At 39.8% G+C, this 15,322-nt stretch overlaps 1 protein-coding gene across 4 annotated transcripts in view; it reads left to right on the top strand.

The window, feature by feature from the left end:
* Sap47 (Synapse-associated protein 47kD) overlaps positions 1–15,322 on the top strand; it is a 43,715-nt gene that overhangs the window by 20,020 nt on the left and 8,373 nt on the right. For all 4 annotated transcript variants that reach the window (XR_015322671.1, XR_015322670.1, XR_015322672.1 and 1 more), the window contains exons 2-5: positions 2,732–3,082; positions 6,819–6,987; positions 10,876–10,997; positions 13,376–13,523. Coding sequence is in view for 1 of the 4 variants with exons in the window: in XM_086982226.1 (XP_086838352.1) it covers positions 2,732–3,082; positions 6,819–6,987; positions 10,876–10,997; positions 13,376–13,523 (790 nt within the window). In the remaining 3 variants the exon portion in view is untranslated. The remainder of the gene's footprint in view (positions 1–2,731; positions 3,083–6,818; positions 6,988–10,875; positions 10,998–13,375; positions 13,524–15,322) is intronic.

The following is a 15,322-nucleotide window of genomic DNA, read 5'->3' as shown; positions in this document are numbered from 1 at the left end:
TATATATATTATAAGAGATATTACGAGGGTTTGTGACAGGGGTACGTTTGCTTCCGCACATCTCCTGGGGCAAAGCTGTTTGAATATCCTTCTAATGTTAAATGGCGATGTAAATAAAGAAACCAATTGAAAAGAACAAAGATAACCTTACATATGACGTTTAAAATAATACATTATTTAAGAAGAAAACGGACACACATCGAATTAAATGAAGCTTTTTGGTAGCTGTGCAATTAATTATTCAAACGACAACTTGATCTTCGAATGATGATCGAAATGATGAGCAAATATAGCGACTAACAACTCGTATTTCTACCTACTCCGACCTTGAGTAAGTTCGATCTGTTCTGTCTCTTCGTTTTAGTTTAATATATAAAGTTAAAAGTATTATATACGACCGTTGACCATTATCGAACTACTTAAAGATCCGGATTAAAGCATACTGTGAAGTTAACCGTTGAAAACTTTTTCAAATCAGTTGGCATTAAATCAGCTTACTGAATAGGAGTTGAACTTTGCTAAAACAATAATAAACTTGAACGTAAACCTCAGCTGTTGAACAATAACGCAAGATAGCATAGAAGCTAAGATAGGATAGCTCATCAAAATAGTCCGCAGAAAATTGAGACGCCAATCATCTAAGGCGATACTGTATTACAAACATTTTGGACGTACTTATTCCAGATAGCATTTAAAGTAAACTCGTTCAGATGATTCGAAATAGTCTGGTAGACGAAAATAATATACAAATTGCTTAGCAAATCACATGGCGGCCGCTATGTATGTAAGTTGCAGTTTATTATCGGGGCACTATTCTGCTTTCATATATGATCGTCACAAGAACGTTGGTTTTACTGCTATTGTATTAAGTTTTTCGACCAATAGACGCAAAGGATTTATGTCCTTATTCTACTTAAAAAAAAACGGACCATGACGTACTTCGCGATATGGTAGCACAAAAGCCATGTAGCAACTATTCAAGTATGACCTCTTGCAAAAGCTAGGCTGCCAGTAAAAACTGCTCATTTGAATGATAATAAGCTCCGTGCGAGCGCCTGGGGACCAGCATGACGGGCGATTTATGACCATGCGATCTTTTTTTGCGTAACACTGTCAGTGAACGACAAACTTTTCGTTAAGTCACTAACGATCTGAATCTCAGGGAACTGACTTTGTTTAACTCCATTTGATAAGTTCACTGCCAACTGCACACAGCATATCTAGTAGCGTAAAATCCTGCGTCACCTATGTGAAAAAGCCTGCTAGATCCTACCCTCATTGAAGTTTCACGGCATCTTTTTTTATAGTTGTTATTAACTAACATGAAAGAGGTTCAACAGAGCTTAATATACTACTTGATCATTATTATCATCATGCCTGTGAGGGCCGTTTAATGCCTACGTGGCGTAACTATGCGAGGGAAAATTTAGCAGACGACATTGACATATAATCATCTGTTGCCCGTCAGACAAAGCTACTTTATAAAAAACAGCTGGACAGTTTGTGACAATCGGTTGAATGTTTACAGACCACTAGCACAGAATATTGTAGATATACAGGCCTGGTTTCCCTTGACATACTTCGTTTATGTTATACTGGGTAGTATTACAACTGTAACTTCCATTACAACTGTACAGGTTAACGTAATTTGGTACTCGGTCTCAACAGGTTTGAATGTAGCAATCCGACAGGCACTTTGCTGGGGGTTCGTGTTGACACGTGGCTAATTTATCTATTGGAACCCTCTTCGCTAACGCTGGAAAGGATCCGATACAAATAAGATATATAGGCGATTAGAAGTCGTCAGCTTACTCGTACTCTGTCAGTAAGTCAATCAGTCTCTTCCGCAATCGTTAGGGGTTTTTGTTGCCCAGAAAGGATCAAGGAACTATTGTCTCTACATTTTTAAGAAGGATTTACGGACAAAGGCTAATAAATGTACATACATACATAGCAGCAAAGCAGGAGAAAAGGAATATGGACTACGGGCGTCCTTTTTCCTCTCAATCTTCTGGTTGGAAGCGAGAAATAATGAACTACTTGTTGCTGGTAAATTTGCTCGTAAACAGAGGAGCCGGCAAAGTAGGAAAGTTTGTGAGGCACTCGAAATGGATATATATTCGTTGTAAGAGGTACATTGCTGAAAATACTGTACTGTTGCTCTGACATAGCCCTGTCGGAACTATCGGCTGAATAAACTGCAGAGATTTTGCGAACGCTATATTCGATTTAACTCAGTTTCTAATAATACACACTATGTACTGAGTGCATCCATCTTTAAATGACCTTCGAGACTCAAGTCACACTCCTACTGAGACCTTTTTAAAATTTCAACTAACAAATTAACGGCCTCGAGTTTAAGCGTCTGATCTTCTAAGCGGATCTACCTGGAGAATCTCCAAAGTCAAAACTCAGACCTGTAACATTGACGAATGTTTATTAAGCCAATAATTGAGCCCTTTTTTGCCACCCGAAATGTTTATCGCGATCAGAAGAACCAAGCACGCGTGTTTACCTGATATGTAACTTTGTGAACTTCTTCCACTTGGTATTTCGTACCATGGTGTTGTTGCTGCAGTTGTTTTGCCTACTAACCTAAATCCTCGTACATTCATCCAGACAAATGACCTTAACGCCTAATAAACAGCATTATGTAAACAGTAGATGTAACAAGTTGTTCTAATTTTATCGTTGTTGCTGGTTATATATGTTTTGGTGTCCCGTTTTCCAGCGAGGCACCGCTGAGGGCGACAGCGGATGCGGCGTGACCGCAGGCTCAATAGTAACAACGACAGCAGCGGCAGCAGCAGTAATAGCTCCAGAAGGCGCGGAAGCTGGCATGGACAGCAATACTAAGGACAAGGTTGGTGACTCCCGGAAGGCGTCCTCGGCCACTCCCGCAGCCGGGGAGGCCAGGGAGGACGGGGTCACCAGCCAGGTACTGCACAATGTCGAGAACGTGTCGCATAAGGCCATGGAGGGGGCCAAGTCGTTTGGAAGCTTCCTCTTTTCTGTCGCCAACAAGGCTGGTAAGACCGTCACCGAAACGGCCACGAAAGTCAAGACCGCAGTCGAAGAGAACGTGAGTACTTAAGACACCACTTTATATATATATATATAAAAATGGTGCCTTATATATATATATTGCACAAATAATGTCAAATGAAGAGCTTATGCTAACTGTAATATTATACTTTTTACGAATATGTACGATAACCACTACAAGCTTGACTTCTACGAGAATACTATGTGCTATATATATATGCTAGTTTAATTTAGCTTCTGTAGATAATAAGTTTTGGCGAATTTGTTCGAATTATCAAGGGCTAAGTTTTGGAGAAATACAACATTTTTTCTCACAGATGTTTTACGAGAATACGTATCTAGCTTGGAAGTCGATATACATATATAATCTAACACTATTTAAAAGGTAGTGGAGTCTAATAATTTAACATAAATATCGCACTAGCTTTACCAACCGTCCAGTTCATAAGAACTAAGTGTCAACGTACTAGGCTTCTAAAATGTCTGTTCTTCAACTGATCAAGAATCAAATTTTATGTCTTTTCTACGTTAAACGTATATTAAGTTAAACACCGTTAATAACTTAGCGTCCATATACAAATCCAATCCCGGGATTATCTTTGCTTTTAAAAAGACATCTACAAGATACGTTTGGATTTATATCCGAGTTCAGGTAACAACATCTGTCCAATCCTTACCTAAAAAAAAGTTCCTCCAAGAAATACATCTGTTTTTTTGCAAATTCAGCGCTGAGGGAGGTAATCTGAAATTCGCGGGAATAGTTTAAAAAAAAAACACAGATTCGGCCTCGCCACGTGTCCAACTATCAAAACTTATTTTTCTGTTGTCGTTATGGCAGTAACAGATGTTATCTGTCTACTCGAAGCCTATTTTCTCGGATAAAATAAAGTTGGCCATCCGCTCGATTTAACGGTCTTTTTCGGGCATTGCGTATTCGTCTACTTAGAAAAATTTACTGTTAGAAGCGGAGTTTCAACCAGGTTATCGATTGTATATATATAAATACATACGAACCAGGTTATATATGTATATGTATAAATTGAAAATCTATGCCGGTATAACCATAGTTCCAGAGTCACTCACGAATACTTTTAAAGCTTTTACGGGACTTCAAAAAATGTATTGATCGTTAGTATAAGTGTTTGAAACAAATTTTTAAAAATGTATCCTTTTTTTTTATAAACATTTTGGTTATTATTGACCTGGCCAATAAAAATTTCGAAATTAATTTCATCACCGCTAGGTTGTTTTGCTTTATTCATTTGATAGTCCTAAACATTCTCACCATCACCCAAAATCCTTTGGCCGTACATAAGCGCAGTTGCAGCCGACTGATTGATATTACGAAAACAGTAATTTGGGCTTTGGAGTACGTTGCAAAACTAATGCCGTCTGGACTACGAGAAACTGCATCAGCAGCTTTAGAGCAATTAACACTAAGAAGGGGTTTGACAGAAAGGAAGAAGAACTATGATTTTTTTTCACAATCAAAATTTCATAAGTAAGGTGTCCTTATTTTTTTTTTAACTAATGGCTTCACTAGGCCAGGTATCACAAGTCTGTATCGTAGCTTTTTGCCGCTTTCAGCATCACTGACAAGCTGTGTGGCAGCAACGAAAAAAATATACGCGTACCTCATCACGACAGCCCGCCACGTTTTTTTGCGCAGCTGGCTTAACAATCTGACTCCAGTAGGACAAAAAAAGCTGATCTGAGTAAGTTTAAGGACTGATGCTACCGCTCATCTCTCCGACGATTAACGAAATGCCATTTCTACTACTACGTATTCGAGGAATGGAAGAAGAATTGAAAACGGTGTATCAGCTGTCTGACTTGATAGCCTACGAGTTGGATGGGTGCACAGGCAGACGTAGGTAACGCTGAAGATTAGAGAAATCTCTGTGGTATATCAGATAAAATGGCCTGTTGAACAGGCCTGCTTGCCGCCACAGCCGCTATTCTAATACTGTCTAGTACAGTCGATTACACAGCAAAAGCAGTAGAAACGGGAGGTCAGGAAATTGAGGGTTGGCAGAACAAGGGGTAGATTCTATCGCAGAAGATGTTCTTCTCCTGTTTAGTACGGCTACCCCATCTTCTCCGGAAAAAATCACCATTTCGCCATCTGCATAGATGGGTTGTACGATCTTGAGTATCGATGACGACAACGACAATAGCAATGAGAACGCATTCCCCCATGATCTTTCGACGAGGGACGCAAAATGGTTGAAGATGGCTGATGGGTGAAATCCTGTTAATAATCTTTTTTTTTTTTGAGGTATATCTTAGACTGGACGGCATGGTCTTTCGCTATTTTAGGAACGTCTTTTTTTCAACACATAGCACGAGCTTTGTTTGTGTGATAGAATGTCTTGTCCTGCTTAGTCCTTTTTTTGGGAACTCGTTCATTTTTAATTAACCAGAAAGGGGCAAAAGAAGCATCCGTCGGATAAAAAGAGACTGCCTCTTTATTGGGCTATTACTTGAATGCTACAATGCCGAAATTGTACTAGTGACGTTTGCTGTGGAAACTAACTGTGAAGCTAAGCAGGGTCAAGCGCTTCTAATGGACGTGCAAATAGATGGAAAAATTGTCGAATAATACATAACAAAACTATCTCGGAAAAAGCGGGAAACATTGAAAATGAGGCCTACGTCCAACTAGAAAAAGCAACCGTGGGCTGGGCAAGATACGAGCGGCTTGCTCTTAGAGAGCATTTGGCTGCTAAAAAGCCAAGTCTGAAGACAGGGCAGCACTCAACTCGTAATGCAAAGGCGCTGAATCGTCAATATGGAGATTTTAGCCACAAAGCCGCGGTTTGGGATTAAATATGGGATCGTTTTTGCCAAACTGAGGAAAGGAGTCAGCGGAAGCGAAATTAAAAAAACAATTAAGGATTAAAGAATGTAAATGATATTTTCATCGCATGATCATTTGAAGTCACTTCTGTATCTATCTCTACACGTCTTGTTAAGAGATTTTTCCATGTCACCCCGTATAATTGACTCTGATGATCGCTTGGGAAAATTAGAAATTGGAAGACTACTTTTATTGTATTTTCGGTTTTTTGTAAGCAGAATATTATGCTGGTGCGGGCGGAAGAGTAGCGAACTTGCCCCAAGTGTGCAGCAAATTTGTAAAACGAATCATTACTTCCAGATCGTTGTTTATTTCCGGGGAATAATTCATTAACAATAATGGGTGTACCAAAGTTAATTTTCGAACAAGAAAGTGAAAAATATTATGCAGAAGCACCATGACAGTATCGCAGAGAATTTCAGGCAGATCCACCTATGCAGCTTAGAATTAAAAACAATCCTGGATGTTATATTGTAAATAATTTAGTCCCTCAAATAGCTTAAGTTAACTTTGGCTGGCACAGTTCGTTACGATGTTCTTTGCCCACGTATCACGGCGATGTGTCGTGGTCGAATTCACAGGAAATAAGTATCATGTAGTAATAACAACACCCAATAGAACTTGTCACATGCAGACTCATCTGTATCTTTTTTAGGTATGCAACAGCTGGATTGTGCAGCTAAATAGGTAGCCGGTTACAAGGATTTCACAATGCCTTTATCTATTCGATTGATAACGATTAATACCCAATTAATGCGTTTTCCTCTTTATTAAAATGGGAAGTTATACTTCCCTTTACATACACACGCACGTACTGGAATCAATATTGTGGCGTCGAATAATTTGGAAAGCCCCTTTCGTGTTGAGCAGATTTGATCTGTCCAATAATGTTACGCTTATTTTTTTTCCACAGAGCATCCTGGCAGACTTCAATCACGAGCAGGCATCGTTTTTGGCCTCGCTAACGAAAAACTCCGCGGGCGCATTGCCATGGACCGGCTGTGAGAACCCTGAGGAAATGAAACAGCAAATTCTTTCGCTGTCCGAAGACAAACGTACCTTTGTTAGAAACCCACCCAATGGTATGTTATTTAACCCTATAAATATGCTACTCTTATTTCGTCTTCGTTTACTTTATTAGGCTGTTTCAGCTCATCACTGAATTATAGGTGACAAAATGTATAAACTTTGTTAAGGGTGTTATTGTCTTGCTGGATATGTGCGTTGTTGCTTTGTTGAGATGCTAAAAAAAAACTGTTTGATGAGTCATATGGTGCGTACAAAAAAATGTTGGATTTACAGAGGATATGTATTTGATTGCGTGAACCGTGAACTACGTTGACATCAGGTCTAACTCAGATGTCTCTGCATTTTACTTTAAACATGAGCATTGGCCGGATCTAATATACTGGCAAGGCATAATGAGACTGGCCTTTCATATGAGATCCACGTTCAGTTCAGGTTGCCAAGTTAGTATGCTTGCCACAGGAACAATCTGGAGCCGTTTTCAGTTTTCAAAGAAGAGAAATAAGCTTTCCACGGGTGCTGATTAATTAGCGTTATTAAATAACGTTCGTTCAGGTTTGACTATAGTGATTTACTGAAGGAGTGCCCGACGTTTTTCGTAACCCCTTAATTTCGAGATCCTGGGGATCATCGTTTCGGTCGACGATTCGTTAAAGCTACACGCTCTTCATAAACGCCGCTCACCACGAAAATCTGAATTGCCTTGGCCAATCGCGTGGCCGACGGCCGAAGTCCTTATACTTTTCGGTCAACACTTTGCTTTTCCCGTTGGGTCAAGCCGCTTGGGATGTCTTCGCTGCCAAAGCAGCTAAGTATTCATATTGACCCAAGCATGACGATGAAAGGATGTAATCATTACCGTTACAAGAACGCGTAAATTACGAAGTACAAAGGTAACGCTCGATCAACAGGTTCGAATGAGTGATGTGCCATTAACATGAGACAAAGTGAGCTTTGTATTTTTTAATCGGCCCAAAAATTGGACGAATTTGGGGCGTGCACTTTTTTATGTACGGGGACAGGTTCCAACGTTATTCTTTGCACGATTCAAAAGTAAACGGTAGGCAAACATGAGGGGCGAGAATAGGATTAATACGCGTATTTGGTACATAAAGCTAAGTAGAAAAGCGACTGCAATTTTGTGTGAAAGACAAGCCCAAGATGAACTTCCAGTCCTCAATGTTCCAGTGGCAAAAGGAACGCGCTTCGCTCCGTTAGACATCCGGCTAGAAATCTATTACACATAATATATTAGTGAATATCAAGTTGATTACATGCAAAGCTAGTCGGAAAAGCTTTGCAGATTGCTCCAGGACATTAGAAATAATCATTTCCGCATATAGCCAGTGTGTTCCGCGTAGAATTTCGTTGTTAAGCATACATTTGAAAGAAATCGTGCACTGCATATATACTAAGGAGATATGGATTCTTTTGTGGGGGGTCTCAAGAGAGTCACAAAAAATTGACCAGTTTTGTCTACCATGAGTCAATGGCGACAATGGATACAAAGAAACGGGCCTATAAATTTGTTGACCTCAACAAGTAAGACTATACGTAGAAAATGACAGGGTATATAAGTCAATATTTACCTAATGCGAACGTTGAAGAAAAAAAATTACGTCTATCTGTTTACTAGAAATCTCTAAATCCTGCGGCAACGGGGGTAACTTAAAACGCTGTTTAGTTTGAGGCTGTTTTACTAAATGTAGCTATAGTGAGCAAAGGTTTTTTTTATAGCTCAATAAACAAATCACAAACATAGCTTTTAGCTGGGGTTCAAGCAGATCGAGCTTTTGAAATTTGGTCAGGGAAAACGGTTATGCGGATTGCACCGAACTTCTGACCCGTATATGTCTCAATAACGCCAAGAGTTTTTATAAATTTTAAAAGTTTTTTATTGAAAACAAATGGTGTGGCTTAGACAGCCTAACCATTCTTTTCATATCACAATACCAGATATCGTACCAAAGTATGCCTAAGACAGCCTACATAAATTTGGGAATACTTGGAATAATTATGCTCGGAACTTCTACAAAATAGACGGTCAGAGCTTTGAATCTGTGATAAATGATGAAAATTTTAGTCTACCATACGGGAGAATGACTCGCGCTTATATGCACAGAGCTAACTCGATTTATTAATGCTACGCCATGGCATTATATGGGCCTGTTCCAACGGCTGCAGTCTTAAAGTCGCTAAAAAACACCTAATGGGAAAAAAATATTGGAGCATAGCGACATTCTCTTTCTGATATGCTAGCAACTAGTACAGTAAATCATGCTGAATGTCAAAAATATCCGGCAGACGCGTCTAAATAGATGAATTGGTCGGGCCTGTGAATGACTGCACGTACAGCGAATTGTAGAGCATTTTGATGAATTAAGGAGAGACTAAATTGATCACTTTTTCGGGTTCAAGCTCCTTGTTTCCTATGGAGCGCGTTATTTTGTAACCATTCCTCGCTTACCTTCAGACACTTGTATTGAACTCTTCGTGGATATGTTTTCAACGGAAAATCAATAGTTGATCTGATTTGACGTCCCTAACGTTACTGTATCATGCTTGGAACTTATTTCCTGTTGGTAGTGTCAATATCATGCGTAGGACGCAATCCAATAAAAAATCCGCAGTTGTCTACAGTGCCCTGTTCCAACTAAATTTTTGTCGCAGAAGCCTTGTCCTAAGATTTAAATGCGTTCTTATCACACTTGCCATTCGAAACGCGCAACTATTTGTGCGCTTCCCAGCATAAACGTTTTCACCAAATGGCGCGGCTCATATCATTTCCGGCCATATCCTTTTTGTGTCTGAACAATGCAAGTAAGTGCCTATTGTTCCAGTTGATTACTACGTTTATTTGCCCCCTTCTGCAATGTTGCGTATACTAAAGCTAGACCTGCTAAGGCGGTGACTAACAAACCTGTGCCCCGAAACGTTCCCAGTGACGGTTTCAAGGGTCTCGACAACAATGGGTCGATCGATACTGTATATACAGTTGTATACTTAATACATCGCAGGTATTAATGAACAAACAATTACCCATTCCGTCTAGCGTGATGGTGATGCTTATAGACACAGCAGATGCAGTGCATCATTTGCCAGGGGGTTAGAAAACCAAGCTAGCGGGGGCAGCAGGAAAGTGAACGCACTTTATTATTGACATTATATGCGACTTTACTCGAGTAGTATATATTATCGTAGGGATAGCAGCCATTATTTTTGACGTAGATGAACGTAACAATGAACTACAGGACAATGACTCTGCAGGCCGATGACGTTGTGTTCTGACGTCTCGACCGCAATCTACGTCGAATCCAACAACAGCGATGGGGAAGAATAATTAAACCGCTTGCCTATGCTAGTCGCTATGCGCCTATTTGGTTGGTTAAAAAGAGGCTGCCTTCTTTCTCAGTCGAGAAGGCTTCGTTTCATGCTGGGAGCTAGCCATCTGTCTGATGGAGTGCCTAATAGCCATATCCAACGTAAAACGATCTGTTGAGAAAAAAAATTGGCTTATCAGAATGATATTACTGTTGCTTTAGCAATGGCCTTAAATTTTGAAGTGGATAAGAATTAAATACTGTTTTCGTATTTGATTTACGCTACCATTGGTCAACGAGAAATAGCTCGGCTAAATCAAATGGTGCAGCTATCTCTATGTGATCGTTTCGCAGTAACGTATTTAGCGAAAGAGGTTGTTTGGGCTCGAAACTAGGCGATGACAGACGGTTTCCTGTCACGGCCCCGAAAGCAATGCTTAACGGCAGTGGGACTGAACCTAAGATCTTAGACAAACTGCTTGAAGTATTTTACTTACAGCACAGCAGACTTGTGCTTCCCGATGGCTTTCAGCATAAGGAACTCACTCAAGTAAATAAGTTACCTAAAGTATAATTTTTAGATTTCGAGAGCACTTGTTGATCGCCTTTCATTTTATGCTACAGGGGTACAGTTTGAGTTTGATCTGGAAGGACAATACGCACCCGTCGCCATGGCCATGCTTAAGGAGGATCCACGCCTCGAGAAAATGCGATTCGACCTCGTGCCAAAACTCATCAGCGAGCAGGTACAGATCGAAAAAGTACATAATAGAAAGGATTTGTTGTCCCTTTTAATACAGCGGCTTCTGGAGTCGATTAATGAATAATTGGTAAGCAATTCATTCGTTTTTTTTAAATATCATTCCACGTTTTTACCCTAACCCCGCTTGCCTGCAGTTGTATTCAAATTGTGAAATCAAATGGAAAAACCTTTTTCTAGCGTATCTATGCGGGTACCTATTGCCCGACACGGTACATTCAGTTGTTCCTTTTACCATGCATATCCTACTAAGAATCTGGTAAGAAGATGGCAGCTAAGCATCCAACAAAACCAATAAGGGAACCATCGTTCTTTCTGTTGAATATATAATCGTATTTTTCACTTCGCTCTAGCGACCCTCTCAAACTGTTAAAAAAAAAAAAAGCTCTTTTAATCGTCGTTAGAAATGCTGGCCTGATGGTAATGTACATGTTTTAGAAAAATCTGAAATAGATGAATTTTGTATGGTGACGCTTATCTATCAATCTGAAAGTTTTAATAGTCTTATTTTAACATTTACCATTATTAGCCAATGGTCTAGCATATTCATGCTTAGCAGAGTATAGCGTTAAAAAAAACGTCACGTTGACTTCTCCATTTTTTACCCTTTTGCTTATTGAAAAATCTAAAAATTTCATCCAGGAGTTCCGAGCCGGGCGGTCGGGACTCGCCTAGCTAGAGGTATTTCGTTTTCCCTTGGGGACCTCTATTTCTGGCAGAAAAATGAACTCAACAAAGTGATCCTAGTAGAACAAGTGACAATTCTTCTTTCTGAGTGAACAGCAATTTTTCGTGATATTCAAGTCATCTGGCGGGTCTAAGCCGTGCACTAAGAGCTTCTTTCAAAATCTAACTCAAAACGGAAAACCAGATGATTGAAATCCAGTTTAAAAGCGAGAAAACCCCAATAAAACTAAGTACCGTATAGAAAAACAACTTTTTTTGATGGCGGCGCCCGAGGAGTAAGCGTTTTCAGATAACGGATGGAAAAACAAACGAGAGTTCGTGTTCCAAGAAAAAAGCATTTTCAAAACATCCGTAATGGAACACATTATTCTATAGAAGCTTTATATGAGTGTGAAAACTTAACGCGATATTCGCGGAATTCGTTCTGCATGAAAAACATGGAATAATGCCCAGTTGAGCTAGCATCGCTCGATCAGTTATGTCAAAGGTAGTTATTCACCATTGCGGTAGCTGATTAAAAATAGTATGTCTGCATCAGTAGCTCAGGAAGGCAATAGTCAATATCATTAGTGAATGACCTAGTCAATCAAGGCAGAATCGTCAAGCAATTATACTTATTTTTGTTTTGCGTAAAAATTGTAGGATAGTACCTGTTTACAGGAAGACCTGTTTCAATTGTACGGTTCCGTTATTATCCACTATCATTGCGCCATAATAATCGAAATAAGTAAGAAGGCCGCCCGAACGTTTAGTATACTCACCGAACGAAAAGTTTTTACCCGACCCGTTATCGGTGCGGCTGCCACTACTCTGGTGTAGTTGAACAGGGACCTAATCATAGAAAAGAAGGATATCCTATAAATGCCGAAACGGTACTCAAACAATAAAAAACGGAAATACACATAACAAGTACGCCGTTCGTTGAAATAGCCTTTCAAAGTATTAAAAGCTTTAATGGACCGCGCTTCCGGAAATAACGGTGCAGTGGTGTCCCTTCGCATTTACACTTTAAATACGCCCTTGACACTTCGAAGTTTGTTCTAGCCATCAATAGACAGTCCTGCGCTGCAAGCAGAACTCAGAACGTACAAACGAGCCGACTGTTATGATTTTCGCCATCAATGGTTTTTGTTAGTTATTAGCCGTAAGTCATCATTAGCCCGGAAGTAATGATTGATAGACGATGATTTTTCTGGATATCAATGTTGGCCAAACGTTTAAGATTTGCGTGTCTTCGCTGCGTAGGTGTATATCCCGTGAATCAAATCACAGATTTACGTATATGCTCACTTCATAGTGATCAGCATCTTAGTAAAGCGTAGAGACGAAGAAATACTCAGAAATCTTCAAGGGCGCAACACGCAAAACACCTGAAGACCTACAGAGCGCAGTAAGGGCCGCTGTCTCATTTCGTTTAAGGATCTTCATATGACGTTTTGCTTTATCGCAGACATCGGAACGTGCGAGCAATATATTTAAAGTGCTGTAGGTTAAAAGTCCACGCAATACAGTTGTGGTAAATTAATCTGCACATTGATGGAGGGCTTATGGTGGCTGTACAGTTTTTGTCCTATTGTTAAATGTAAAAAGCACCACAGACTAGTAACATGAGCATTGTCAATCTGAATAGAATATCTCGATTTTACCATAAGGTATTTATTTGCTGACACTTTACAGGATTTTTGGCGCAACTACTTCTATCGTGTGTCATTGGTCAAGCAGTCGTCGCAGCTAAACTCACTTGCAAAGAGCGGCGGCAATGGAGAAGGTAGTACCGACACGTCAACGGCCGAGGGACCGCAAACACCTTCGGATGACGGGAAAGGTACGTATAAGTTTTAATTGTGGTGCCCTTTCGACTGCGGTACTAGTGCAACGCAGTTATAATCACATACCTTAATCCATAATACTGTGGTGATAAGTAAGTGCTTATACGAACTTTTTGTACATCTAGATTATTCCTTCATACACATTAAATGTTTACCTCACACCGAGAAAGCACATAGGAAGAACGTTTTTGTCTTTGGGAACAAATGTTTGTATTGTCTAGTCTGGTTTTCATGTTGTGTAAAGAAAAATTGCGACAAGCGCGCCCAGACTTTTCGTAACAGACTTATCCAGGTAACTTCCTACGAAACAAGAGCAAAAACTCGTTTTATTGCCCAAAATGCTCCCCAAAGCGTCCTGGCATAGATATGTTAAGAAAAGAGACCCTATCTATGCGGTTAATTTTTCACAGATTTTAACATACATTACTTAACATGTTTTGGCATAATATTATATGCATGTAGAGAGTCAAGACCTATTCTCTTTAGTCAGCCTGACAAAATTTCTAAGTAAGAAAAGGATTGTCATTCATTCGCGATCAGAGATCGCTGTCTGAGACGGAGGTTCACATACAGCTTAAATGCACTATCTGAAAATAAAGGCAAACACTTCTCTATCATCTCGTTCGGATTACCTTCTTATTTTTGCAAGCAACGTAAGACGTTTGCTTGCTGGATGCAAAGCTTGAATGCTTGATGGATTTAAAAGGAAACGGTCAGTTTATAAACTATACCACCTGGAATCGCTTCTCTTCAAGTTCAGGCCAATGATATCGCAGTCGTTTGACAGACTGTAACGTTAGTTGTTGAATGACCATTTATTAAAACACCATCAAAGACTTTGTTACCTATCTTTTACATTGGATTACTGTAGAAATCGAGGAGAAACATCTCTAAAGAGGATAGTTCAGCTCTGTAAATCTTTGTTGATGTTTTAAGGAGGGCACGTCGAACCGTCCCCGGTGGTCCCCGTAATAGCTTAGTAGGTAACATATTTGCCTACTAATTTTAGAAACATATTGTGGTCAAAGTTCGAATTTGATAATAATAATGGGCTAAAATCGAAACATTTTACACACAGGTGATTAACAGGTCGCACTAGGTTTACGGTTACTATTTCGTGGCATGGATCTATCCCGAGGGGTTGAAAACGTACTACCCTTTGTTGGCCAAAATCAAAACTCCTCCGCCAACTTGGTTGCTACAGTCTTATCGGAAAACGCCAAACATACCCTCTTTCGATAACGCACTCTCATACAACCACGTCTCAGTAATATATGCCATTTCGCGAAGAACGCGATAAGGCATAGCGCCATGTCGTCTTAAAGGGCGGATGCTTAATGCGGCAAATGGAGACATTTTGTATCAAAATGCCCCCATTTGCCATATGCCTGGTATAAACTTATCGTCGACAGTTCATTGCCCATATTTAGGTCATTTTCAGGAATCTACAGAATGTGGAAACCGCATAGATAAGAATTATTCAGCGGGCGTATTAACAATTAAGATACGATTTCTTTTTTAAAAAATGACACCTGTTTGTATTATTGATAGCGTTTTATCTATATACTTGATTTATTTATACAGCTTGGTGTTGTGAGAGTAGCAACCCGATGAAGTCCATGATTTATTTATCAGCTGACTGCAGTTTCAAAGGCTTCATCCGCGTCAAGGATAAAAGTTGAGAGCTAGCTTAGGATTAGCAAACAAATTGCACATATTAAGGGAAGCACAACGTTGTCCGATTTCGCGTCATTTAAACGAACGAGCGGACGAAATAAGGCCATCATGAAGCTTG

This window comes from Varroa destructor, unplaced genomic scaffold (genome assembly GCF_002443255.2).
Source record: "Varroa destructor unplaced genomic scaffold, Vdes_3.0 BEIS01000003.1, whole genome shotgun sequence".
Classification (NCBI taxonomy): domain Eukaryota; kingdom Metazoa; phylum Arthropoda; class Arachnida; order Mesostigmata; family Varroidae; genus Varroa; species Varroa destructor.
The sequence above is the reverse complement of the archived record's forward strand: the minus strand, read 5'-3'. Positions and strand labels throughout refer to the sequence as shown.